The sequence below is a fragment of the Chaetodon auriga genome, chromosome 22 (genome assembly GCF_051107435.1).
Source record: "Chaetodon auriga isolate fChaAug3 chromosome 22, fChaAug3.hap1, whole genome shotgun sequence".
NCBI classification, from domain to species: domain Eukaryota; kingdom Metazoa; phylum Chordata; class Actinopteri; order Chaetodontiformes; family Chaetodontidae; genus Chaetodon; species Chaetodon auriga.
The window spans coordinates 11,562,032-11,589,166 of record NC_135095.1 but is presented as its reverse complement, the minus strand read 5'-3'; the positions used below and the strand labels follow the sequence as shown (position 1 = coordinate 11,589,166).

At 43.4% G+C, this 27,135-nt stretch overlaps 2 protein-coding genes across 13 annotated transcripts in view; one reads left to right on the top strand and one right to left on the bottom strand.

The window, feature by feature from the left end:
• cacna1c (calcium channel, voltage-dependent, L type, alpha 1C subunit) overlaps positions 1 to 8,176 on the bottom strand; it is a 176,736-nt gene extending 168,560 nt beyond the window's left edge. For all 12 annotated transcript variants that reach the window (XM_076722869.1, XM_076722874.1, XM_076722870.1 and 9 more), the window contains exon 1: positions 7,197 to 8,176. In XM_076722869.1, coding sequence (XP_076578984.1) covers positions 7,197 to 7,254 — 58 coding nt within the window. In that variant the 5' untranslated portion in view covers positions 7,255 to 8,176. The remainder of the gene's footprint in view (positions 1 to 7,196) is intronic.
• A 5,747-nt stretch (positions 8,177 to 13,923) lies between these two features.
• On the top strand, positions 13,924 to 27,135 carry dcp1b (decapping mRNA 1B). Its single transcript, XM_076722882.1, has 11 exons — positions 13,924 to 14,319; positions 14,889 to 14,929; positions 15,223 to 15,350; positions 21,642 to 21,708; positions 22,006 to 22,195; positions 22,422 to 22,520; positions 22,785 to 23,601; positions 23,791 to 23,841; positions 23,990 to 24,207; positions 24,317 to 24,529; positions 24,681 to 27,135. Exons 1-11 carry the CDS (start codon positions 14,161 to 14,163, stop codon positions 24,756 to 24,758), a joined length of 2,061 nt encoding a protein of 686 aa, XP_076578997.1. The 5' UTR covers positions 13,924 to 14,160; the 3' UTR covers positions 24,759 to 27,135.

The window sequence follows — 27,135 nt, the reverse complement described above, 5'->3', positions numbered from 1 at the left end:
TTGCAAGGGGAAGAGAGGACAGACAAGATAGAGACAGAGGGGAGGAGTGCATGGTTGGGCATGAATAATATAGACAGCTTTCTACTCTTGTCTCTCTCTTCATTCTTCATCCCCCAGCCTCTCCTGTAACTAGGGAAACACACACACATACGTGCACACACTTCTCCTTCTGTGCACAGAAAGCATCATTATATCACCATATAGCAGAACAGGAAACGCAGCCTCTACACACACAGACCACTCCTCAGTCATCATGCTTTCCATAATAATGGCAGTCTAACAAAGGGATTTGCCACGCCAAGCTGTAACTGCTGTATTGTACATGAAGGCACTAACCTTACTGGAAATCACATTTAAAAAAAAACCTCAGAGATGAGGAATTAAAGTGCTTTATCATGGCACACTTGATGCTTGTGGCATGTAAAAGTACATATGTTTTTCTTTTGGGGTTGTGTATGTGTTAATGGAGGACGACTTGTTATATTGTTGGTAGTTGAGATGAGGTTCAACTTCAGCTTCTTTTTTGGGAATACTGTAATTACACCTTGTCAGATTTTAATCAAAATATAGATTAAAATATAATTTCCTGAAAACATATAAAAGCGGGGCAGACGGTTAGTAGCCTGCGAGGTGAAACCCAAGGCAAAAAAGTCCATAAAGTGCACTCACTCCCGCTCATAAAGCTTATTGCTGTGAGCTCATGGTGGCGACTGAAGGTGATCTACAACAGATTATCAATATTTCTATCCACTCAAAACTTCTCTCATTTAGATTATGGCTGCTGGACATTAAGAAGACACTGTCAAGAGAGATTTTTCAACTGAGGCTGTAAATTCTGATGACGCCTATTTTTCAGCCACGCTCTTCTGAGGATTTTTAGGCCCTTTGGCGCTTAAATATTCATTTCATACTCAAACAGCGACATATGATTTAAGGGTTACCTGAGGTGAACGATGAGAAACAGAGAATAGGCAGTAAAACAGAAGGAGGAGAGAGTATGAGGTGGAGAGAGAAAGGGAGAGGTGGAGTATAAAGGAGGATGCTACAGGTCTGGAATCATTGTTTCCACTGGTGGCTTCAGCCAGATCAATAGACTTGGAGTGTGTGCGTGTGTTTTAGAGAGGTAGGACGCATAAACACATGTCCAAACTGAACAGAGAGACACACACTGGAAGTCGGAGGCAGCCAGGCAAGCACAATGCATATGGGCAGGTGGCCAATTGCAACTGCATACTCTCTCTTTCTCACACACACACACACACACACACACACACACACACACACACACACAGACGTGGACGATGCTGCCAGTGTTGGCGTATTGTCCCATCAGAAATAAAGACTGGGGCCCGATAGCACTAAGAGCAGAGGACAGCCTCTGGATAGATTTCCAATACGCAACCAGAGGCTTAAGCAAGACAGTCACGGATAATCCTCCCTCCTTCTCCTCCTCCTCCTGTGCTTCCTCACTTCTCCCTCTATCCCTCCAGCCCTCCCCCATCTCTGTTTCTCACTCGTTTCATCCCTCCCTTCCTCCCTCTTACAGGTCCCTCTTTTCTTTCCATTGGCTGCCTCCATTTGCTCCTTTCTGTCCCTGTGTTTCCTTGCCAGTCTGTCTTTTTACCCTGTCCCTCTTTTCCATCTCCACTCCACGCTGTTCTCTACACTCCCTCCATCTCTCTTCTTTTTATCTCCTTTTAAACCATCTATCATGCTGCTCTCTTTTCTCTCCTTCGATCCGCCCCTCCTCTGCCCTCTTTCCTTCGCTCCATGTGTCTTATTTGTTTCTCAGATGGTGTTTTACGTTAAAGAGCAGCTGTTGTTGAGTCACATCCTTAAGTTAAAGCCACGACACCCTCGGAGGCGCTGATATAAACTTCTTCAGTGCTTCCTCCGCTACAATGGCCACAACCTGCCTGTGACTAATGCATCTTTAAACACACATACAGTAGCTACAGTATTCTGATCCTATACATGATGCATACAGTATAAAAGCACTGACAGCGTAAGGCCGCGTTTCATAGCCTTTTTTCCTTCTGACCCCTTACTGCAAAGCAATGTCTACCTTGGACCCCTCATCACAGGGTGTATGAGTTGTGAGTAGTTCAAGTGAGTGATTTTCCCTGCTCAGACAGCTGTTATGAATCATTTTTGTATTTCAGAAGAAGTAAAACTATAGTACATTTCGCAAGAAAAGGCATATATGAGAGAAAGGTAAAGAAAAAATAAGCATGATGTATCAGAAATTAGGTTATTCTTACTTTCTACCATGATAATCATCTTGTGATCTATTTCTTTCATTCATTTGTTACCATTTGTAGAGGCGGTGAACACCCTGCTGAGAGTCACGGGTGTGAGGAATTATGGGTACTGAAGTCCAGTACAGCATTAAATAATGTTTCAGTGTAATTTGGGGGACATTAAACCTGAAAATGACAGATTTCTTGGCAGATGTGGGGCAGCAGAAACACAATACTGACATGTTATCACCTTTTAAGTTGACATTGCAAACTGTTAGTTGCTTATTTACACATCCAGCAGCTGAATATAAGTCCAATATTCACAATATATTAATTATTGTTTTGGTCTCCTGGCACGAGTACAGTGAAACTAAAAGACCACGTCACTTAAAACAAAAGTTTAGACTCTCACTGTAAAAGTAAAAGTGGTAACAACCAAACCCCAGCTCCTCTGCTAAGGCAGCTCAGTGGGCAGCAGCAGAACACTGTGGTTGAATGAATGTGAGAGACGGTGAAGTTGAGAAAGAGCACGGAGGTTAAAACACAAATGCAACAATTTTGCCTTCTTACTTCAGCTTTTCTGCCTCTGTGCTGAATTATTAAAGGTGATAACATCCTCAGTAAACCACGGCGAGGAACAATCACTGAAAACTGCGTCTCTATGTTTGTCTCTCACTGGCAGGCATGGACACACACAGGAACAGTGAGGGTGGGGGGGGGCAAAGGGGGGATATTGTTTGATCAAAATGGGTCATGTTTGACTGCAACACGCTAACAAGGTGGGTTCTTCATTGCTGGATATATAACAAAGTCTATCATTGTTTGTGTTCACTGCCCAAAATGTCAATCTTAAAATCCTTAATGAATCTGCTGAGGGTTCTTTGGATTGTTTCTTCAAATGTCAGGGTCTCGACGAAAAGACAGTCATTAAAAATAACATTTGATTACAGAAGGCTTTGGACTCAAATTAAGTTACCTCACTGTTATTGTCTCTGCGCTAAAACTGGAATGTAAACAGTCTTAAGAGACCACATTGTATGTGCACCACGTAAACAAGCGTTAAGGCACAGGTCAGGGAGAACACTGCTGAGGCAATTATGGCGCAAAAATAGCTCATCAGTATAACATAAACAGACTTAGGCTACATGAGTAAACGAAAATCTCATTTTTTAAATTATTTTTAAAGAGACCCTTCAAAGTTATAGCCATGTTACACGCCACAGTTTGCCAAAAAGTTATCCAACGCTCCCTTCCTGTCTCTTCCATCTTGCCAGGAATTAAATCCAACCTGATATTGAGCAACAACTGAATTGAGTAACGGTAGATTGGTGCTTAATTGCCCAGATTTCCATCTATGTCAGGCATACTGATAGATGTCTTGGCTCGCCTCGCTATTTCTCCGCTCCTGTGGATTCTAATTAAAGCACATATGAGAGAAATACTTGAAAAATCGTTGCCTTTATTGGCACGAGACAACGACCGTGTCACTTGCAGGTGGCCTGTTTTCACACGAAATATTTTAAATCAAGGGGACTCTCTTACTTATATTCTGTCCAACAAACTTAAGTTTTATGTGCTCTTGAGAAGTTCCTTGTGCGAGCATGGCCGCTCTTCTTCAGAGCTGAAAACCCTCTGCGGACACATTAACTGGCATCGGCTCTGAGTGAGAAGCTACATAGAAAGCGAGCACATCACCGGTTGTTGCAACATGTCTTTTGAGGTGACTTCCATGGAATCAGCGAGCATATCAAGTCACATCATTAGAGTGAGGGGATTTGGCAGGTGGCCAGCGCCCCAGTATAACCATCGGAAACCAATTAATATCCTTAAAGGAGGTATCATGCCTCTGGCACAATGCCCACAGAGAAAATCAACTCACTGATTACACTGCTGAAAACCGCTGCTGTAATGAGTGTGTGTGTGTGTGCGTGTGTGTGTTCCAAAACATTTCTCTGCTCTACACGCAATGCCACAAGATGCTACAGGTGTTTATTTGTCTGCGATTCATGTGCTTTTGCTTGTGCGCGTGTGTCTGAGGGTCACGAGTAACTCTCAAAAAAAAAAAAAAAAAAAACCCTGAGAGTTTGTACATGCAGCGTAATTGATTCATTCCGTGAACATGAGCATTCAGTGCAATCATGTGGAACATCAACTCTGTCTGAGTTACAGAGAGGATGTAAGGACGAAAAGAGAGAGAAAGTGGCAAAGCTGGCGTTAGGTTTCAGGAACCGTGACATAAATCCTCTGACTATAAGTCATCTTCGGCTCTGTTTTTATGTGTAAGCAGGACTTTTTTCCTGAATCCCTCATGGAGAAATTTGTCTTCTTTTTTTTTTTTTAGCCTCCATTGAAAGAGAGAAGAGAGGTCAGGGTCAGCTGCAGAGCAGCGTCTGAGGAGTTGGTGGTGCTTCATTGTCTTGGCAAACACTGCGGGTTAGAGTTAAAACTGAACTGTTGAAACTTTCGGCCAAAGGATGGTGTCTCGCTTAACTGCACTACTCCAGAGTGCTGCCATGTTTCTCCTGCAGAAAACTCATCAAGTGCCTCCTAATATGGACCTACTCCACCTCCTGTTTCACCACTCTCCAAAAAAGAATAGTAAAAGTCAATTTAACATGTACAATAGGCTCATTTTAATTATAGTTATACACTGTGAAAGTGGGTGCTTGTGAAGTTGGTGATCTTGTATGAATTAGAGCTTCTCTGTCAGTCATTATGAGAGAGGTGATCAGCTAAAAACACCTGAGCTGTGACAACGAAAGAGCAAAGCAGGATTCAGACGACTCTTTAATTGCTGACATGTAGCTGTCAATATGAAGAAAGAACTGTCCGTGGTGCTGAAAACACCACCCAGGACTGAGATAAATTTGCTACAAATCTCATTATAACTGGGCCTAAATTACACTGAAATCACACTGATGAGTAAGATGTTGAAAATCAGCTTGAAAATCTTCGTAAAATAGGATTATTGTTTTCACATGTGCTGATCCGGAGAAGTCCGGCCTTTCACTTTGACTTGAACACTCATTATCGAGTTTGCATGTATTTTACCACCTCCGATACACAAATGAGACAAACGCTGTGCCTCCTAATCCGATGTTTTGCTGTTTTGCACTGCATCCCTGTGCTGTAAACTCCTAAACTGAATCTGCTGTGACATTTTTTAGACTTTCATACAGCATTAAGTACCAATCACATACATGAAGGCAGTAATGGCTTCAGAGTGGCCCCTGACCGTCTCATGCTGAACTACAGGGCTGCTTAATCTTGACAAAAATTGTATGTTGTCTCCACGAAAAGCTACACTAATGATCCACTTGTTAACCATGTGATCTACTTGTGTCTTTTAGGGTTGTGAAGCACTTTTCCTGAGCTGCCCAACAGGCTACATCATAATAATGGTGATGATGTTGATGATGATCTATTACTTCTTTGGACAGCTTGGGCTATAAGGTGTTTTTTGATCAGATAAAGATGACATCATGGTAATCAAGTAAGTGTACGCACACCTGCCCTTCATGATGATGCCATCCTGTTGGAGCTGCCTGTCATCGAACTATGAACATTAACATGATGGCAGCTCCGCAGGTAGCATCCAACCTGCTATTAGTTTCTCAATGTGCCTCCCTGCGACACACACACACACACACGCACGCACACACATACATATATACATACACACACATCCACCGCCACCCCTCTCCTCATCCCCTGTTGCTATGGAACCTGTCGCCAAGGCAGAGAGGTTTGTGGTTGTGATGGAAGTGCTGGACGAAAGGCGACGACGACGATGACGATGATGGCCGTGAAGATGATAACAGTGATCGGATTAACAGCCCGTTCGCTGAATTACAAGGTCCGACCGGCCATAAACCAATGCATTGCTGGGCTTTGCTCTCTGCAACGTGGGTGGAAGGAGCGACGCGTAATACTGCGCAATGCAAACAGACCCTTTCCTCACCGCAAAACAAACCACAGCCCCGGTTTTCGATTCGCTCCTTGCGTGCGTTGCCGTTTTAAACACTTCAAAAAGTCGTCACGTTGAACTTCGCTCGTGTCTTGTGCGAAACAGCCCACTGTCCTCCGCTGCCTTTCCCCCCAAAATAGCACACCATCAACCCAATTCTCAGCAGACAGTTAAGTCCTGCAGGCCCTCCTACTGCCACCTGTCATCTCTGCGATTTCTCTCTCCTCCGCTGTTAAGGAGCCCTGCGGACACCACAACTTGGATTAAAACGTGACTAATACGAGTATTGATTATAGGAGAAAGGAGGGTCGATGGTGATCGAGTGCGCGTATCGGTGGGCGCTGCTCAATTTGCTGCTCCTTGGCGGCTTCGTACTGACATAGAGCCAACAAAACGTCGGCCAATGCGTGCAGTTTAGTTTATTCCCAAAACGACGAGCCTCGGGGAGCCAAGATCAGCCAAATAGTGTGCACGGGCGCGCTTTTGCCGCTTGAAACGTGTCTTAAACAACGCCTACAGGTGCCTGTTGGCTAAATATGACCGCTGCCCACCCATTGTGCCACAGTGCTCCGACGGACGGGCCTGTCAAACCCACAAGTGTGGACTCAGCCAAGCGAGGAAAAGGCCTCATGCCTATCTGTCCGCCGCTGTACCTGCAGCCTTGTTGCGTGATTACGGCACAAGTTCACTTGCTGCACAAACTGCACCCAGCGGGCCACAGATCAGATAAACAAACCGCACACGGAGGGAAAGTGGAGGAAAAGAGGTCTGCATCTGTCCATCTGTTGAAAACGAGGAGAAGAGCTAACACCCCTTTTCTTTTTCCCTCCCCGCTCCCCTCCACCTCCTCCTCCCCCTCCTCTTTCCCCATCCCATCCCCATTTCGAGATCATCATGCCTCTCTTACTCCCTCCCTCCCTCCCTCCTTCCCTCTCTCATGCACAGTTACAAGATGTTTGCCAGTTATAAATAAAAAAGACACCACATACCTTGATGGTTCTCAAGGGTGTCCTCCGGGATGTACATGTTTTTGCTTTCATTTACCATAAATGTAGTCCGGCGTTATCCCTATGGGTGAATGGAAGAGAGGGAGAGAGAGGAAAAAGCTGGAGAGGAGGAGGGAAAATAACAAGAGGAAAAAAAGCCCCCCAAAAATAAAGAAATTAAAAAAGGGGGAGAAAAGAAGAAAGAACTGTCTGGCGCGGACAGTTTTTGGGTATTCCGTTATTCTTATTTATGGGGAGGGTTTCTTCGGATGGAGTGAATATTACCTAATCCCCATGATGGAGGTGAAGGCGAGAAAAAAGAGAGAGCTTTCGGCGGAACCGGTTGGGAAAACGCACCGGTGCATCTCTCGGTACATCCGGGCCCTAGGCGAGAAACATGAGACCAGCACCGCGTTCAATTCAATTCACACCTCGCTCGCTCCCTCTCTCTCCCTCTCTCCTCCTTTCTCCCCTCTCCCTTGTTGGTTCTTTAAAAAAAAATCAGGTTTCAAAAGGTTATAAAGCACGGGCGCTGTCAGTGACGGTCGCAATGGAAGTGCGCAAAAGACGCATTCGTGCGCATCTTCAGCAGCGTGTCAAAATGTGAGATGATGAAGAGGTGGAGGTGGTGGTGGAGGAAGAGAAGGGGGAGGAAGAGAAGAGGAGAAAATTTAGGAAATGAGAAGAGTGTAAATATTCCATCACGGGTAGCACGGGGTTAAATCTCCCAATGGGTTGTCGGTTATTCCACGTATCTATAGCAGAGTCCCCCCTAAAAACAGAAGCCAGGCCGTCCTGTCTCATCCGGAGACGGGTTTCTCTGTCCTGATCCAGTCCATGATGGTCCGGCGGTGTGTCTATCAGTCAGTCTGTTTGCCTGTCTCTCTGTCTGCCTGCCTGTCTGTCTGTCTGCCTGTGTCTCACTGATCGGGAGTTAGAGCTCTCTCTTCTCTCTGCCTCTGCTGCCCCTGCAGCTCAGCTCTGCAGTGATACCCAGAGAGAGAGAGAGAGAGAGAGAGTGAGAGAGAGAGAGGTAGCCCCCCCTCCCCGTGCATGTAGACGCTTTGACTGTTTCCAGATGTGTGTGTGTGCCTGTGTGTGTGCTTGTGTGTGTGTGTGTGCCAGAGAGAGAGAGAGAGAGAGAAGAGGGTGGGAGACTGTATAGGCAACAGTGGAGAACCAGAACCGGCTGCTATCCAGATGATGATGATGGTGATGATGAAGACAAAGATGATGATGATGTTGATGAAGCCTGCGTGTGGGTGGGTGGGTGGAGAGGAGGGCTCCCAACATCTTACAAGGAAGGCAGGATCGGAGAGAAGACATAAAAAGAAAAGGAAAAAGGCAAAACCCGTGTGTGTGGTACAGACCAGAAGATCGAGAGCGAAGAGGGGGAGGAAGAGAAAGTGTGTGTGTGAGTGTGTGAGAGAGAGAGAGAGGGAGAGAGGTGAAAGGCGGATAATGATCCATAGCAGGCTCCGGCCTTGCACACTAATTTCTACAGGAAGAAACAGAGATCAGAGATGTTGTACCTACTTCTCATTTGTCCACATCTGGACCGCCTCAGCCCCATTCTTTTCTTTGGCCAAGTCTGTGTTTACACACACTCTAAAGATCTGGTTTTTCAACTCCTTTGTGACTCAAGCTCTGATCTTTTCATGGCTCTCTTAAACACGGAGAAACCACAAGGAAGCCGATTTGGATGCTGTGTAAACACAGACTCGAATCTCATGAGGTAGACAAGCTCAGGAAGGTCAGTGCTCAAAGAGTGAATGTGAACCTTTTTATCTAGAGGACAATGGAATGATTTTGAGAATTCAATTATGTTCTTTTGGCCCTCAGGACAGTGAAGTATGTTTCGACATTGTTCTCCACAGCCGGGGCCAAATTTGTCCTCCCCCCTGAAGCACACAAAGTCATTTTCTGGAGACATGGGCCAATTTTCTTAGGTAACACAACAATGAAATGAAGCTGATTTGGGAGTAAAACGTCAAACAAAGTCAACAGCACCAGCTCTTGACTAAAGCTTTGGACCAGGCTTTGACGACACTCAGCTTGCCTCTACAGCTCCAACGGAGGCTTTCGGATAGAGCTGCATGCACAAATAACATGTCTGTTCTTAAGTTGAGCTGCTTTCTTAAAAGCTCTCAACAGGCAGCTTGACATAAAAGATATAAAAAAAACCCCATTTCTGTCATCTTCTCAGGCTTCAGATGGATCTTGACCCTGTTTTGAAAAGCAGCACCTGCCTTTGATGGATACACTGACGAAACGCAGATTCTGTCCCATTTTTAGATCCAAATGTTTAAAAAAAGGTGCGTCAGCGCTTCATAAAACAGAACAATCGGACTCAGAGTGTGTTGAAGGTACTGAGCAGCATTTTTGGAGTCTAATTATGGCGCCGGCCATCCCATGTAATTGTATTTGACACTGAATACGAACTCCGCAATGTGCATGCCTCATGTCAATCTCACTGCAGGCTATAATCAGGAGGTGAATCTGATGACTCAACCCAGCCTGCATTCATTTGTTCAGTGCCATAGCACAAAGTCACCACCCACCATCCTGTAATAGAATAAAGCTTTTTGTCTACATGTGTCACTGTAGACATAGTAAAGACAGGGAGACAGCTGATAAATGATTCTATTGATGACAGTTGACGGATGAATTGTCTCTTGAGGAACAATACTGTGTTTTGTGATGCAGATGTTATATGTTAATACATTGTATATTTGGGGGCAAGTAAGGATTGTAGGGAACACCTGTGCTGATGAATGCATGGAAACTTTCCCTGAATGTATTATTGTTTGGAAAAGCAGCATTTCAGTAGTCATTCTGCAGAAACATGGCAAGTGTCACTGACATTTTACCATATAAACCACTGTTAGATTGTACACTGGTGCATATATATCATTTTACTGTTAAAGCCGGAGCTGGTTTAACTACTTTAGACATAGTTAAGTAGTTTATTTTATTTTATGTATACTTTATTTAACCATAAAAGACGGAATAGAGTCCAAGTTAGGTAGTTTAGTGCATTAAAAGGCTCACAAGAAAAATCAGGGTTTGTGAGATGGTTAATGTGGTTGTTTATCTCAAATTTGAATTTTGACAGTAGTGAGTATTTATGGCTGTTAGATAAAGAACGTGGAGTAAAAAGTACATTTCCCTCTCAAATGTAGTCACGGTAGAAAATGTAAATCCTCAAGCAAAGCACTACCTCAAAATTACACTCAGATGGAGCTTGAGTGGCGTAATGGCCTTCTGAGTCTCCCTTTCACTTTCGTGCCAAACCAGCCTCTGTTTGATTACACTGGCCAATGACGGAAGGAAGGATTGAAAGAAGGAAGAACGGATGGAGGGCAGGTCGTGGGAACAGACACTTGTGCTCAGGGGACGCACAAACACACAGACTCACAAACACAAATGTCCTCTGTAATCCAGCCTGCACATGGAATATCCACTCTATTTATGACTGCTCTATATTTATAGTTCCCGACCCCTTTGTGTATGTGTGTGTGCGTGAGTGTGTGTGACTCTAAAGCCCAGTTGGTCTCTGGGAATCTCTGCACAGACAAACACATTCAAATGTGTCCCATGTGGGAAACCAACAATCTGCTGCTCAGTCAAAGGAGAATCTCCTCCTGACAGAGGAAGCGACTTTGTTCAACTGTACAACGTGAGACTTTCATTAAGAGCTTTCAGTTTATTGACAGCTAGATTCACACACTTAATATGAATATGAAGCTGTCTCCGGGGATCCATTCTCCACTCAAATGAAGACTACAAAAAAATATTCAAATGCTGCTTTTAAGTTATTCCTGGTCATTTTTGAGCATCTGCATAAAATTATGTGCCTTGTCTCTCTTTCTCCCCAAATTAATAAGCCATAAAAATGAAGACGACAGGGATAAAAATGAAATTCAACTTGGAATTAAACATTTTGAAACATCAGCCACTGAAGCAGCCGCACACTACCAAAGTAGTTTCAGTTTTTCATCAGCTGAGAAAAAAAAAGCTTAATGTATCTAATTATGCATTTTTATATATGGTTTGTGTCATTTGGCTATGCAAAATACCAACTGAAGAAAATCTACTGTTCAGTATTAAGAGTCATTGTTTTATCTTGAAAAATTCAAAAGGAAGATTAAGTTTTCACATAATCTAAGAAATCGGCCGGGTCCAAAGAATACTCATACAGTAGAAAATACGACAGGTTAATATATAATATGTATTTACGGTTCAGCTCAACACTGCGTCTAAGTGCTGTTTGATATGCAGCACTATTTATGGCCTTTTGTTTCACCATTCAAGGAGTCAAATCTGCTTAGTAAAGCTACAATAAACAACTGGTTCTTAAATTCAGTGTCAGATGAGGACCATAATGTGAAGATACTGTCTCCACCTAAAGCCACAATGGAACCATAATGAACACTCCAGGCACGCCATCCATCACCCATTCACTATGTTCCTTTTTCCCTCTGGCCCGTGTCCATCCATATGGATGGCCTTAGCAGGACAACTGAAACCATGAACATGTAAAAATTATAGATCTGCTCCCCTCCAGTTATACAGCCACACACATACTAAGCACACAGGCCTCTCTTGAAACAGGACAGTGATTTTCCCTGAAGACATTTATTTAAGATGCGTAAAACCATCGCAGCAAAATAATGATTACTCAACTTGTTCCAAGAGCTGTCGTCTATTATCAAAGTGTTGTGCAGGTGCTTACAGAGGTGGACATTTTTCCAGATGACAATGCCCACCCCCGAAAACAATGCATATCCCCTCCTTGCTACTAAGCTGTCGACTGGCTATTTCCCATTATCCGTCCTGCCTGTGAGCCAATCAGCAGCAGCTCATGGCCTAACCCACCAATCAGAGTCAAGCAGTCAATCTTGACTGAATGGTTATTGACAGTATTGACCTGCTGATGGACAACTCATTAGCCTCATCATTGACAAACACGTATCCCCTCACAAACAGATAGATCCCACCCTGACAAATAGACATATATACCTTGAAAGACCCACATGCAGCACACGACCGCCCTGTCAAAGTATTAGACATACTTGCCAAGAGACAAACAGGCCCATACTGAATCACAAAACAGCTATTTTCATGTTAATGGAGGAGGCAGATGTATCAAAGTCTGACTTGGAAGTGCTCCATTCACATTTAAGAGGAGAAGTTGTTTGAAGTGTTGAAAGCAGATGTTTTCATCCATTGCTGCTTAAACTGAGCGAGCAGTTGGATGGTCATTGTTTTCTCAAGGACACTCTGACATGGCTGTTGATGGATGCACACCAGCTGTTGTTTCTCTGTGACAGTATAAATCTAATTACAGAGACAAGCATTTCAGTACACTGCAGAGGCAGTGGAAATTTAGTGACAAAAGAGAAATCCATGTGCGATGTCTTTATCATGGGTTGCGAGTCTGTTACGCAAGAAGCAATCTACAATCAAATGTACAGAGAATGAAGATTTTAACATATGTCCAATTGAAGAGGTGCCATGAACCCTCAAGCACCATTTCAAGAGAACAGGATGTGCTGAACTTAACATGGAGAGTCACTGACAGGCAATCCAAACGATATTGTGTGATATTTGAAAGGCTCATATGGGTTTCGAGAACTTACAGTCCTGGAAGTCTCCTTCCTGTATCAGTTGCTGTTCTGTCCTTGAGTATTAATTTCAGGAAGGATGTGTCGCATTTTTGAGCCCTAGAGCTGGTGCATTATACACTGTGGCTAAAATGCTGCTTCTGAATTAACTTGGGTCAAGTTTAAACAAGTGAATATGGAGGAAATGCAGCCTAGACAACAATTTGATGACAGACCATTGTAAACTTTGGACAATGCTCAAATTATCTGAACTGGGCCCACGATCAAAGTGTTTTACAATGCTTTACAAAGAAGATGCTGAATTTGCTTCTGTGTCCATTCCATCATCACCCAGTTACAAAGAGCTGGAAAACCACTTGCTGTCACTCAGTACAAATAAAACATGTTGCCTGTGTTATATATGCAGTACAGCTGGAGAATTTCCACAGAGAGAAAGAGAAAGAAAGAGAGAAATATATCCTGAATTGTGCCTTAAATGCAAAATTCGGGGGGAAAAAACAGAGAAGTGCATTTGTTTTTCTATTGGGAGTTTGTGTAACATGGTGTAAGTGCTCCTTCACAGGCTTTCCCTTCCCATTAAAACAGAACTCTTCGTGGATCTTCACAAATACACAAAATCCCATTCAGACCCGCTTCAGTCCATGCAGTCAATGGATAGAGGAGGGATGGTTGTGTATTATCCATCCTTGTCATGCCCCCTAGTGCATTGAATGGGAAATGTAACCGCGCGGGTTGGGAGACATCAGTCAGCATCAGTGTTTATGTAGCCCAACAGAGATGAAACACAAAAGAGAAACAGCCGCTGTTTACTTATAGGAAGAAGTGACAGAGACTGAAGTTAAAACAAAATCAAACTGGATAGCTTTCTTTCCTTGGATTACTGAGAGACCCATAAAAATGTTTTAAATACACACAAAGTGTTCCAACACATATATAACACTAATATACAGAGGATTGTAGCACATATACCCTTTCAAATGCAAAGATAATGCAGAAACAATAACACATTGCACAAACAGTTGACGACAGTAATTCGATCGATTTTTTACGTATCGACTGATAAGGCTGAAATCGCCAAGACTGTTGCGCAACTACTCATGTCTGGTTGTTTACAATTTTTCTGGCTAAACATGGCCGTTGACAAACTCAGTCATGGCAGTTAGAGCTCGATAACTCCTGAATTTTTTTATTCACAAGTCTTAATTTGCCAAACGTGCAACTGTGTAAACACAGATTTAATCGTCTTTTTTTATCTTGTGGCTGGATTGGTTTTTAACTCATCTTCTGTGAGTCGTTAGCCGCTGAAGCTAGGTAGCGAGCTAACTTCTCCATAGGGAACAATGACAGCGACTTCTGCAGGTAACGGCAGCTTCCTCCCCGCTAAAGGACTGGACATAAGTCTGGCTGCTCTGCAGCGACAAGACCCCTACATCAATAACATCGTGGACGTGGCCAGCCAAGTCGCTCTGTATACTTACAACAACAGGGCAAATGAGTGGGTAAGCCGGAACTTTGATTAAGGTTATGCTAACTTAGCTTAGCTTCGTTATCCTGCCCGGTAGGCGCGCTTTGGCACTGACACAGATTTATCCCAAATAAAGTTAGTACTGTTAACTTTAGCTATGATCTTTTAGGGTCTGATCAGTTATTTTCTCCAAAATTGAACATGGTTAATTCTCTATTATCTGATTGCCTGGAATCTTGTACCAATAACTTAAATGACACCGTACTGAGAGATAAACGTTACCCCCTAGCAACACATACGTATTTTCAACAAACTGTTCTCTCCCTGCGTTCCTTAGAAGACTGTCATGTGAAATTCATCTGCTTGATTGTGTACCTAATTGTTTTTGGTTTTTGGTTTTATTTTTTTGCAGGCTTTGCCACTTGAAAATATTTGATTTTGCGCGTCTCAGTGACGAGTTTAACCTTTAGCAAGATCCATAGCTCACTGTCACAATAACAATCATAGAGAGATTCAGTCAACCATTTATGTCACTTACATCAATTTTGCTTTCTTTTGTGTGTGTGTGTGTGTGTGTGTGTGTGTGTGTGTGTGTGTGTTCAGGAGAAGACCGAGGTGGAAGGCACCCTCTTTATCTACACAAGGTAAATGAAGTGGATGCTGACATATTAGAGTCTAAGAACTTTACCTAGGATAGCTTTACAGTACTTAGGACATACTTGTGTAGAATGCCTTTAAAGCTTTATAACTGAGACCAATAGATGCTGTTTGTCCTGAAATTGTCAGCTTTATTAATATTATTCAGCTCAACTGTTTATGTGTAATATATCATGATTACAGCAGGGCATGACATCACTGAAGTGCTTCTTGTTTCAAGTTGTAATTGACTAATTTTTACATGAATATTTCATGTGTTTCTGTCCTCTGTGTATCTCAGACTGGCATCTCCAAGGCATGGTTTTACCATCATGAACAGACTCAGTATGGAGAACTTGACAGAGCCAATCACCAAAGACCTGGACTTCCAGCTCCAGCACCCCTTCCTGCTTTACCGCAATGCGAGACGTAAGCAGAAAGACACACAGAATACACACACGGATGTATTTCTTATGTCTGCTTGTGGATTATTGGTACCTTCAGTCTGACACATTTTTTTAAATTTTTACACCTGCTGAGCACAGAAAATCCACAGACGCCTGGAGTGTAGTTTAGCTAGGGTTGCAGGAGTACACCGGTTTCACAGTAAACTGTAGTATGAAAATTGGTGGTTATCGTATGATGCACATTTCCTTATCTTTGGTATTGAATTCTGCTGTATTGGTGGTATTCAACAAAAAATATTTAAAGGTTCATGTCTGTCAGGACATGATATTTTGTGAAATTATAATAAAGCATTTGTTCAACCAAAAAAAAACTGTTTGTTTTCATTCCTTTAAGGGTCATTGTAAGTGACATTATTATTATTATTATGGAATACTTAATACTGTGAAACCATGATATTTTCTGATATGGTTATCATACTGTGATAATCTCATACTGTTGCAACCCTAGTGAGTTACAAACCAAGTGACAGTCTGTCTAGCCAGACACGGTGAGACAAACTTATTGAAAAAAAGGAGAGGTGTGTCTGTAGCCAAAGGGAGAAAGTCAGATGAAAGCTGATCAATTTGATAGAGTGACCAAAGCGTGTAGCCTGCTGTTCATTTGGATGGGAAACATTAGTTCCATATAAGGAGCTGAGGTATTGTGGTCACTCCAGTTCTATCAGCCTGTCTCTCTTGGAGACCTACATCTGGCTCACACACACAGGCATGCACACACACAAACACGCTGGAGAGTGTGCCTGTGGGAGAAGAGCCTGACAGCACTACAAACCAGCCAGCTGAGATTAGATACACCACAACAGTCACTGATAATATAAACACACACTCACTCAGGAATCGCTGACACACACAGACCTTCCTCCGCCTGCCTGTCAGGGTCTCACACTCTCCATCAGGCTCAGTAAGAGGCAGGTGGAATGCATGTGTTTAGATACCAGTGGATTCCTTATGCTTGCTTTGATCTTCTTACTGTGGTACTTCATTAGCCTTACTGACACTACAACATTATTAAACATCCTGAAGGCTCAGTGAAATAATGTGTATGTGTTTGTGACCTCTTAACACTTTTTACATCATGTTCAAATGCACTCAGGACTCATTAAAGCTGATCTGTGATAGTACTGGCCTGGCTAACTCCTTCTTGGAAACGAAAGACATTTAAAAACACATAAATCCAGTGATCACAGCTCAGCTCCTGACTATTTCCTCTGATAAAAGGAAATATGGGCAGCAGCTCTGTGAGTTTAAGAGTGAGTGGGTACATAGCAAACCTAATGGTCAGTGGCTCCAGCTGATTACACTGATTGGAGCCGGATAATAAAGCACCAAATAAGGCGAGATGTAGCATGGTTATTATCAAAATGATTTTTATCACCCTAGCTGCTGTGATTCACGATGATTACATGCACGTTTGTGACGAAGGTGGAGCCAGATTCAGCTAAAACCAGTAAAACGGCACCTCAGATGCTCTGAGAGACATCAAAATGTCAAGCCTCCCAAGTTGAGCATGAGAAAGCCAACAAACACTGAGCGTTTACCGGATGATGGCATGTGTAGGGTGGAGGAATCTCTTCCAGAAAACTGCATAAACAGGAACACATCTCGGCTCAAAGAAGATGCTTTTTCACTGGCTAACATCTGATCTGTAGGACTGTTTAGGCCCCAGGCTGTTGGTAAAGCTGCCCGTCCCCCTGTGCCGTGACCTCTGTCTGCAAGAGTCGTGGAATCTTATCGTTAGACAAACATGTAGCTCTCAGCGCTGCCGTTACTTCCTGGAATGGCAGTTGGCACAAAGTGGCACCCCGGGCTAAAAATAAACGTGGAGATATACCACAGAACAGAAGATTGAAGGAAGAGAATTTTAGTCTGAGCGAGTCATTATTTCTCTGGCAAATGTTCCAGTGCAGACGGACCGATAGAAGGCTTTTTACATTCCTTCCTATGAGCACCTACAGTTCCAAGCAGTGCTTTAGTTCCTCCATCATCTGCTACCTTGTCAGTGTTGGTGCCTTGATTTTTGGCCTCTGTTCCTCCAGATACTTTGACCAGTACCAACTCATTTGAATGCCTTATTTGATAAAGAAACTGAAATCTTCACCATGCTTACAAAGAATTGGGTCACAGTATTCTCAGTTTGAGTCAGAGTTGCTGTGCCGTTCACACATCTGGTGCAGATTTTGGATTGTACTGCATCGTGTTTGAGAGTCAATGGGAAGCGTGGTGTAACTTCTCTGTACTCATGTTGTAAGAACTTCTAATGAAGCAGAGCCCAGAGATGTTGGAACACTTTATTTAAATTGTTTTTTTTTATCAAAGAGCTGAAACTCATTGTTGAATAATGCAATACTTATTGAAAAGGCTAGTATTAATGTAATTAGAATAAATGCCAAACATTAACTGGTTCCAGTTCCTCTTTGTCTCATGTGAAATGCATTTATTTCTTCATGGAATTATCTTTCTTTTCTGGTCTGTTGGCTGAACAAAATGAGTTGAACTTGAAGACGTCACCTTGACTTTTAGAAAAATGTGAGGGCCTTTTTCTGACTTTCTTTCAGACCGAACGATTAACTTAATTAACACTTAAAGTGGAAAATAATCAGCAGATTGGTGGATAGTGATAGTAATTGTCATTTGCAGCCTTAATTGGTTGCATTATCACCCCTTACATTTAATACTGATGTGGATCTGAGTGTAAATGTTGTATGCACTGCAGCCCAGTAGCCACATGTGCTGGATGGAGCTAACGCTAGCACTCCACCTAACATGGCGCTCTGTATATAGGGTGTACTCACCTCCAGGTCGGATGTATGTATAACCCAGGTCTCTCTCTGACACCAGCAGACCTTTAAATCTGACCTCAGGTTCCTCCTCCAGTCTCTCATGTTTAGGTTTCCTCTGGAACAGGCCTCTCAGCATTGCTCCACTGGTCTCTCAGTAGTCTCTAGTAATTGCTTCTTTGAGTCTCTCACAACTTGCAGTTGCTCAGATTACACCTGAAGTTGCAGCTCCAGTAATTCCTTATCTTGCAAAAGGTTCAATGATGGTGATGCAACACTTCCTCTCATAAGATGATTCTTCTTCAGGAGTAAAGGATGCACTGATGTGCAGGGCAGCGCTGTGGAAATGTCCCTTTAGTCAGGTTAGGCCATGCACATGCAGCTGCCACAGCAGTTGTGTGAAAGCCAAAAGAGTAACTTGAAAGTACCTGAAGTAAAGTCTCAGGAGGAAGACTTCAAGGTGTAGCAGTGGCGCTAATGTCTTCTTAGATGAGAGTTTCAGTAACTTTTAATCTCAATATTTACTCCTCCTCCAATGTCATGAATTCCATTCCTACAAACAAAGGAAGTGATGGTACTCAGCAGTGATGGTACTCTCTCTGAGAAATTCCAAGAATGGACGTGTGTTACTGTAAGAACACCTACCCCAGACTAACTTCCAGCAAACTAAATTTAGGCTCAAAGAAGATCAGCGCTGTTCATCATGACTGGTTCTCCCAACAAGGCTGATCACATACCACAGCAGAAGCAGACCTAATTTATCTTTGACAACACTTCAGATATGTTTGTATTTCTAATTATACTGAAGTTAAACAAAACATAAAAAGTATTCTTTGAGGCATCCCAGTAGTGCAGTTTAAGCATGTAAACCTCCTGGAAAATGATGCTGTGCAAGTCAAAACATGTCGTATATAACTAAATGCAGTGCCAAACAGTTAGAATGACAGACTCAAAAAAAAAAAGTCTAAAGTCTAAAAATGTCTTTTTACGCATCCAAGTCCCACCGGAGTCCCGTCAAAGCGTTACGGTCGCCCTGCAGCAGATGTCACATGTGCGCCAGTGCTCACTGTTTGGCTGGTCTGTCGTGGTCACACAGGGTTTGAAAGGACCACACAGCTTTAGTCCTGGATCACTGACAAACTTCAGTGGAGTGATTGTTGCCAAAGTTTCCAACGCTCCTTCAAACTGTAGAGGGATGCTTTCTCAGTTAGTGACCCCTCCAAGTCGGGGTCTCACACTTTGGTCTTCCTTCTGTTGAAGTTTCAGCCCGTGTGGCCCTCCAGTTGGCTTGGTTAGGATCTCTGCTTCACCTAATCAGTTCATGAGTCCCTCTGCCTCTCTGCCCGTCTCTCTCTCAGTCTGTTGTTGACTGGAACCCCCTGTCTCTCTCACGTTCCCCCTGAAAGCTTAAACTTGTGGCCACGGCCACTTTTTTGCTGGTGCTACTGGTGGTAGTCCTCCTCCCACTCTCTCTCTCTCTCCCTGTCGCTCTCTCTCTCTCTCTCTCTGAGGGGTTTTCTGTCTTGTTGAAGTTTAGACATTTAGTAGGTCAGAGCAGCTAAAATCTTGTGCGAGCTTTTCTTCTCCTATCTTTCTCTTTTTGTGGGGGTGAGTCTCGTATCTGTGGCACCTCAGCTTCTCGTCCTGTTCTGTGTCGTCCCATCAATTCACTTCAGTTCAACATTTTTTCATTCATTGACAAAGCTCAGTCGCTGTTTCCCGACAGCCAAGGAGCTCGCAGAACTAGATCGTTCCCCCTTGATGGACTTGTTGATAATCTCCTCTCTAACACACCTCACTTCTTCCTATTTTATATCCATCTCGCTCATTTTTTCTCAATTTTCCAGCTCTCTGCCTTTGACTGCGTGTCTCTCTGTCAAACAGTCTCATCCCCAGTGAGCACTAAGTGGCTCTGGCTCCAGCAGACAGTCTCCCACTGCAGTTTCTTATTTGGTACAGGGCTGATTTTCCCAGGCTCAACTGAACTCTGTGTGTGTGCCTCTGCCTCTCCCTCTCTGTCTGCTCCCCTCATCCATACTGACCTCAGTGGCTTGTCCAACCCCATTTGTAGCCAAGTGTATTTTTGTGCATGCCTGTCTGTGTGGGAATTTGTGTGTGTGTGTGTGTGTCTTTGATTAGACTGTGCTGGTAAATTTGTTGGCCTCGTACAGTAGATCCACTCTTTGTTCTCTGTGTGTCGTTCATTTCTGGCTGGCTTTAAATCCTTCCTCTCCAGTTCATTCATCAGTGTTTACTCTCTTTTACTCTCTTGTGTCTTTAACACTTTGCCTTGTTTCCTTTTTGGATTGGCCTTATCTTTTCTTGAGATCCACTTTAGGCAGTAAGTGTTGAGGTGTGAGACACTGCCCTGCTGTCTTGATTAGATTAAAAGAGAGGCGGTGTACATTCCATGGGTGTATCTTGTGGTGTACAGGTAAAATCATATGAGACTCCTCTAAAGTAACAAGGTATCACACATAAAGATGCCAGTCAGGCTTTAGAGGTGAGGGAATAATCGAGTTTGGGAAAAGCAGGGGAATCGTTTCCAGGGAATAGCTCAGATTCACACTGTTTCATCATATTTTGATGAGAAAGTTAATGATTTAAATGAAGTTCTCTCTCAGTTGCTTGTGTTTAGACAGAATTTAGCTTTTGAGAAATTTGGCTTTATTGTTAAATAAGAAGAGGGAATTTGAAGAAAAGGAAACACATCTATCTTCCCCAAAGTAAAGATCTTTTTTGGTGTGTTTGGTGCCTAATTTCAGGTTCCTCATTGGCACTAGTATTGAAAGATTTTACACTATACCCAGAGATTTGTTTGAGTGGAAACATGAAAGAAGATCAAGAACCGTGGGATCTGGAGGTTTTTTTAGACCTTCACTATTTTGATTTCCTAGTGATGAGTCTCCCCTCACTGAATTGAATAAATATGCAAGAACTCTACCACTTTCAACATGCTTTTAGGAACCAGAGCAAATGAAAATAGTAAAATGAGTCACCATGCTATGTAATGCAACCAACTTACTTACCACTGTGTAATTCTGTGACAAATGAGTGTGAGTGTTGCCTTTTTCCTCCCTTGTTGACCATATTTATGTAGTCCAGGAGACTCCTGGGGCCCGTAATGGCACTGCTGGCTTCTGTTCCCATTGGGAAATGACTCATTTTAATCCCTGGGTTTACAACCAGCAGGGCTAATAATAACGTTTTACATGTCTGTCAGACCTGCGCTGATGTCATAGCAGCAGAGGTGTACGGCATGCGTTCATTTGATTGTAAGGTCAGAAGACTCATTTAGTTGTCTGCTGACCTTATTGGGCGGCGCATTTCAAAATTCAACAGCTAATTTCATTATTTCACCGGCTAACGTGATTTTTAGTCATACTCCAGACCAGGACCTTTGTTACATTTTCGTTTATGAAGCATGTTCAGAAGTTCACCTCTCTCTCTCTCTCTCTCTCTCTCTCTTTCCCCAGTGGTTATCCATGGGATTTGGTTCTATGATAAGGAGGACTGTCAACGCATTGCCCAGAGGATGAAGATGTAAGTGCTTATAAAACCATAGACTCCATGTACACAGCACAAAGAAAACCAATTCAAAATTAGATTTAGTTTGCTAAACAGGAACTAGTAAGTTATGGTCCGTCAGCCACTGTGCCTGAGAGAGTTTCATATCTTAGTGTGCACACAACAGAGACTGCATCTGTGTCCGGGGCTTAGAGCACACAAATGGCAAATGTGATATGTTGGTTTGAATTTATTTAAAAACATATATTAAGTCAAAGTGCTCCAATTTAATGCCTCGAATGGACCTGTATGAATGGACTTGTGTGTGTGTAGTCTGACCCAGCAGGAGCAGGCCCTGGCTCAGTCTCAGGGTGGATGGTTGTCCCCAGTTGGAGCAGGAGGAGGAGGAGGAGGAGGAGGAGGAGGAGGGAGAGGAAGAGGAAGAGGAGGAGGAAGTGAAAGTGAAGCGAAGACAGTAGACATCATCCAGATGTTGACCAAAGCACGCACGGAGTATGACAAGGTAGGGAAACACCACAGACTCTGCAGTCTCTGGGGGCCGAAAAATGCCACAAATAGAACATTACAGATTAATGTTTGGCATGAAATAATTTTGTTCTGGAAAAAATATGTTTTATTTGATTATTTGCATTTCCTCACACTGACCAGTAGGGGGTACAGAATCTTCTGAGAGTTCATCCTGCTCCACATTTGTTCTTTTTATCCCTCTTTCCATACGTCTCTCTCAGGGGCAGTCCACATCAGAGCCAAAGGAGATCGGTGGCAGCAGTGTTCTTTGTGGAAACCCCAACCTGATCAAACCAATACCTGTTAAACCCAACACTCAGGTAAAACACCCACTTCCTGTTTCGCTTGAGGTTTGCATTCATGACATCGAGGAGCCCCTTAGTGATCACATTTGTGATGTACAGGATAAGAACGTATCTGGTCCACAGCAAGAGAAAGGCAAGAGATCAAACAGTGAAAATCAAATGGTGCTCACACCGAGTCGAGTGCTCCATCCATTTTATTTTATATTCATGGAGACACCTTTGCTGTCTGTTTTGTTAGAAATACCCTCCCTCACCCTTCTTACTGTTTGTCTCATCCAGGACGGTGAAGGTGCTGAACCCAAGTCTCTCTCCCTGGCCACTCTTTTTGGCTCCCAACATCAACATCCCCACTCATCCAAACCTGACCCAGTCTCTCCTTTGGCGGGGTCATCAGCAGGAAAAGTCACCCGCCCACCTGTGGCCCGCACGCTGACATACGAGGATACGGTGAACTCTGGCAGAAGTGTGGCCTCCAAGGGAGGGAACATGGCCATGGCTGGGTGTTCAGATAGAGGGCTCAGGGCTGTTATTGGAGGACAAACTGTCAGGGAAGATGGTGGAAATGTTGTGGGTTTGCTGCCCAGTCCCACCGCCGCCCATCAGCAGCAGCAGCAGCAGTATAACCAGCCTCAGCACTGCCCAGCCATCCAGAAGCTCATGCAGGGACAGAGAGGGGTCGGCGGGGTGGTAGGAGTGCTTCAGACCGTGTCTGAGTCCCCCGAAAACAGGCTGTGTGACAACGGGGTCCCGCTGGAGCATCACCACCATCACCATCTGTTCCATCATCACCATCAGCAGCAGCACCACCATCATCATCAGCAGCAACAGCTTCAACCAGACCCAATCAAGAGACTTTTCCAGAACCAGCCACTTCCTCCCTCCTCCACCTCCTTCCCCTCTGCTGCTCCACTGTGCTGCTCCAACCATCCTCCCCTGCAGCAGAACCCTCATCTCTCTTCCCAGCCCGTAATGGTGGATCCTGTGACATGTTCCCACCTGCAAGCGCAACAAAGCCAGCAGCTGTTTTTCAGCCAGTCCAATCCTCAACCAGAGGCACAGCACAACAGCCAGCCAGCCTCAGCTATACAGGCAACAGGTGGGACATCATTTACACTGCCAGCATGCCACGAATGAGCAGTGTGACCATGTACTGAATAAGTTTAACACACATACTAGTCCGACAAATATAAGAGTGAAGTATAGATAATAAGCAACATAATGTGTGAAACAATAAACAATAGCTGTATCATTAATGAGAAAACCTCCTGTTTTCCTGCTTTACCAGGTTTGCTGCCATCTCAGGTGACCAATGACCAAGTCCTTCAACCTTCACAAGGTGTGATATCAGTTTCCTTCTAATATATTTAATGTTTGAGCTCCTCAGCTTGATCTTTTTTTTTGTTAATATATGCTCATTCTCCATCCATTTCTCTGTTGCTCTTAGAGTTACCCTAATCATTGGCTCCTTCATTTTGTCCTGTCAGGTCTGTCTTCCCAGATGCCCGGTGTGGTGTCGCCTCATGAGCTCCTACAAAAGCTCCAGCTGGTCCAACAGGAGCAAAGCCTGGCTTCCCACGATCCCCCTCGACTCTGTCCAGGACTGGCCCCTCGATTTCTGGGGCCCACTCAAGGTCAAGGTGCGGGCTCAGTCCCAAACCCGACCACCGCCACCGCAGGTCAGAAGGCTGCACTGCAGTTTCAGGTGAGCACTGTTTGCACTTCACTTCGACACCTTTATACAGGAGTGCTTTTGTCGTCACCGGAGAAAACCATTAAGGAGCGCTAATAAATATCTGCCCCTGTCTGTCCAGGTCATCTCCCCCCAGCGGATACCAGCCACCGTGGCCCCCAACCTGCTCCTCTCTCCCAGTATGTTCACTCAGGCAAAGTCTGGTGGCGGGTTGACAGCGGTTGCCCAGGAGAGCTGCCCTGCCCCCTCATCCCTGTCCAGACCCCCACTGCAGGAGGAGATCAGAGTTCTGTCCAGAAGCCAGCTTCAAGCCACACTGCTGAACCTGATCCAGGTAAAAACAGCTGATGCACTGATGCATCATCTGTCCAAGGCCTCACACTATTTATCACTGTCCATGTGTTGCTTTATTCTAAACAGTGCACTTCAGCTGTTGGACACACACACACACACACAGTATGATGATCGCTGCTTGTGTGTTTCAGACTGACGGAGCATTCCTGGACACCATCTACGAGGCCTACGTCAGCCGCTTTGCTAACGACTCCAGCAGCAAGTACTGATGACTCCTCACACCCTCTGTCTACACATACATCCTGTCCAGAGCGGCGAGGCCCATTCTTACACTTCATATGGATGGACCACTTCCTCCTCTGAACCCCGACTCGACTCATCCACACACGGTCACCGTATCACCTATGCACTGTACAGCCCCTTCGCCCGACTCTCTTTGTTCCAAACAAGTCTCTCTGGTTGCAACAAAAAACGCAGTTATCAAAAGTTATGTGTTTGTTTCCATCTCAGAAACTTTTAGTCCTGTAACTCCTCTAAACAAACTCAGTCTCTCAAGCTGAGGACCACTAATTGCTGACACAAATGCGGCAAAACCATGCAGTCTTGACCTCACCTGTAGCGAGAAAATGTAGCCTTTATGCATATTATGCTGCAACCTCACAGGTGTTTGGACTTAGTATTAAACTGCATTTTTTTTTCACCAAGTGTAGCAGAATTTTCTTTTGTTTTGTTATAATCTGTAGTATTTACTTGGTCTCAGCCGTCTGACACCAGCCAGCCTCCTGGGCTTTAGCAAACCAGTCTTCCTAGTCTAAGAACTGGTGCTGAAGGATATGCTCAAACTGACTTCACTTATAAGATGAAGTGTGAAACATGGTGAACATGTTTTTGTTTTCTGTATATTTGGAAAAGTAAGTATGTTTAAATGCGATCAGAATTTACAATTCTTCTAAATTAAGTTCTTACTGGTTTGCTTTCGAAAGGAATTTTAAGTATATTTTAGCATCCAAATTCTTTTGAAGTTATTATTAAAGTGATGCTGTGTCATTTTGATTTTTCTCTTTCTTCAGCGGACTTCTTAAACCCCATTTCCACCTGGTATTGAATGAGATCTGTATCCAGAAATGTTGTCCGGATAAGGAAAAATGTATGGTATAAATCTTGCTTGTGTTGCATTTGGATAAAGGCTGTCCTTCAAATGTAGAGAGCAAGGAAGCAAGAAGGCAGATAGAGACACACGTCTAATTACCGATTATACATCTGTTCTGTGCCATGAAAGCACAAAAGACGCATTATTAAACAGAACTGCATGAAAAATGAAAGCAGTAAAGGTGGGAAGTGAATGACATGCAGTAAGAAATAAGTGTGTTGCACTCTGATAGCAATGATGTGATCTCAATGAGAGTATTGAGAGCACATTAAAAATACCAGGTGTGAACACAAAGGCAGGATCGGATCTTTGTTTCCAGATACAGATCCCATTTTAATATGTGAAAAGATACAAACTGGTGGATTTTTAGGTGTGTAGGAGAGAAAAGTTTACTAGTACTTTGTTACTCTTATTCCTCCTCTTCTGAATGTCATTATCATGAGGAAGAACTCAAAATGACACGGTATGCATCTAACTTAAAGTATTAAAGAAGGTACAGGAGATGGTTTACCTGCACTACCTCACAGAGAGCTAGTTCAGAGGCGTTACCTGTGTTTTTATTCAGCGGCAGATTGTCAGTTATGTGATTGGACACTTCTAAAAGTCAGATGATCCAGTCAGGATTCTTGTAACGGTTTTGGTCATTACTGAAAAAAGCACTGACAACCTTTAGTACAGGAAAATGTCTTTCCTGCCAGAGCCATTACTGCTTAACAACTACTTAACATTCTCTACCAAACAAAGCAATGTGCAGTGAGTCCCCTCAGGAATAAAAAAGCAATTTACTGATGAATGATGATGATCGCTATCAATGGCAAATCCAGTTAAATAAGTAATTGCTCGGTTGAATGGAGATTTAAGGCAACAAAAAAGCAGCAACAGAAGTATGTTCACAGCAAAGTAGTAGATAATATTCTAGAAAAATCTATTTCCAAAATACTGTTTTGCTGAAGGTAATGCACACAATCAACCAACCAAACTTTGTGTCCGTCAGTGCAGCAGAGAAGTCGCACTCAATAAATAGGTTGAATTTTGTCAGGGTCAGGGTTTGCAGCTGGTGTTTAGCTCTCATGCTGAGCTCACACACAGCCAGATTACACAGTAGCTACCAGAGAGTACACAGAAAACAGCAGCAACAACAACCACACACAAGAGAATACATAGAATATTTTTTTTCCTATTTTTGTACTCAAGAAGCAAAATGTATTGTCGTCATTGTACAAGTAAACCAGCATGTTACATTACAGTTAAATATACAGTAGGTGGTGGTTCATTCTTATGCAACATATCTGCAGTTATTCGTCTGATTTTCTGCTTTTAGTTTAACCGATTTCATCCGTAATCCTTTTTTTAAGCATTGTCATTTGAAGTAAAAGACACGTTGGAATGTTAATGGAAACATTTTTACACACGTTTTATTTCTTTTTGTCAGGAATGTTTTGCTCTTCCACGAACTGGAATATATTTTAATTGGATATTAAATGTTCTCAAACTGC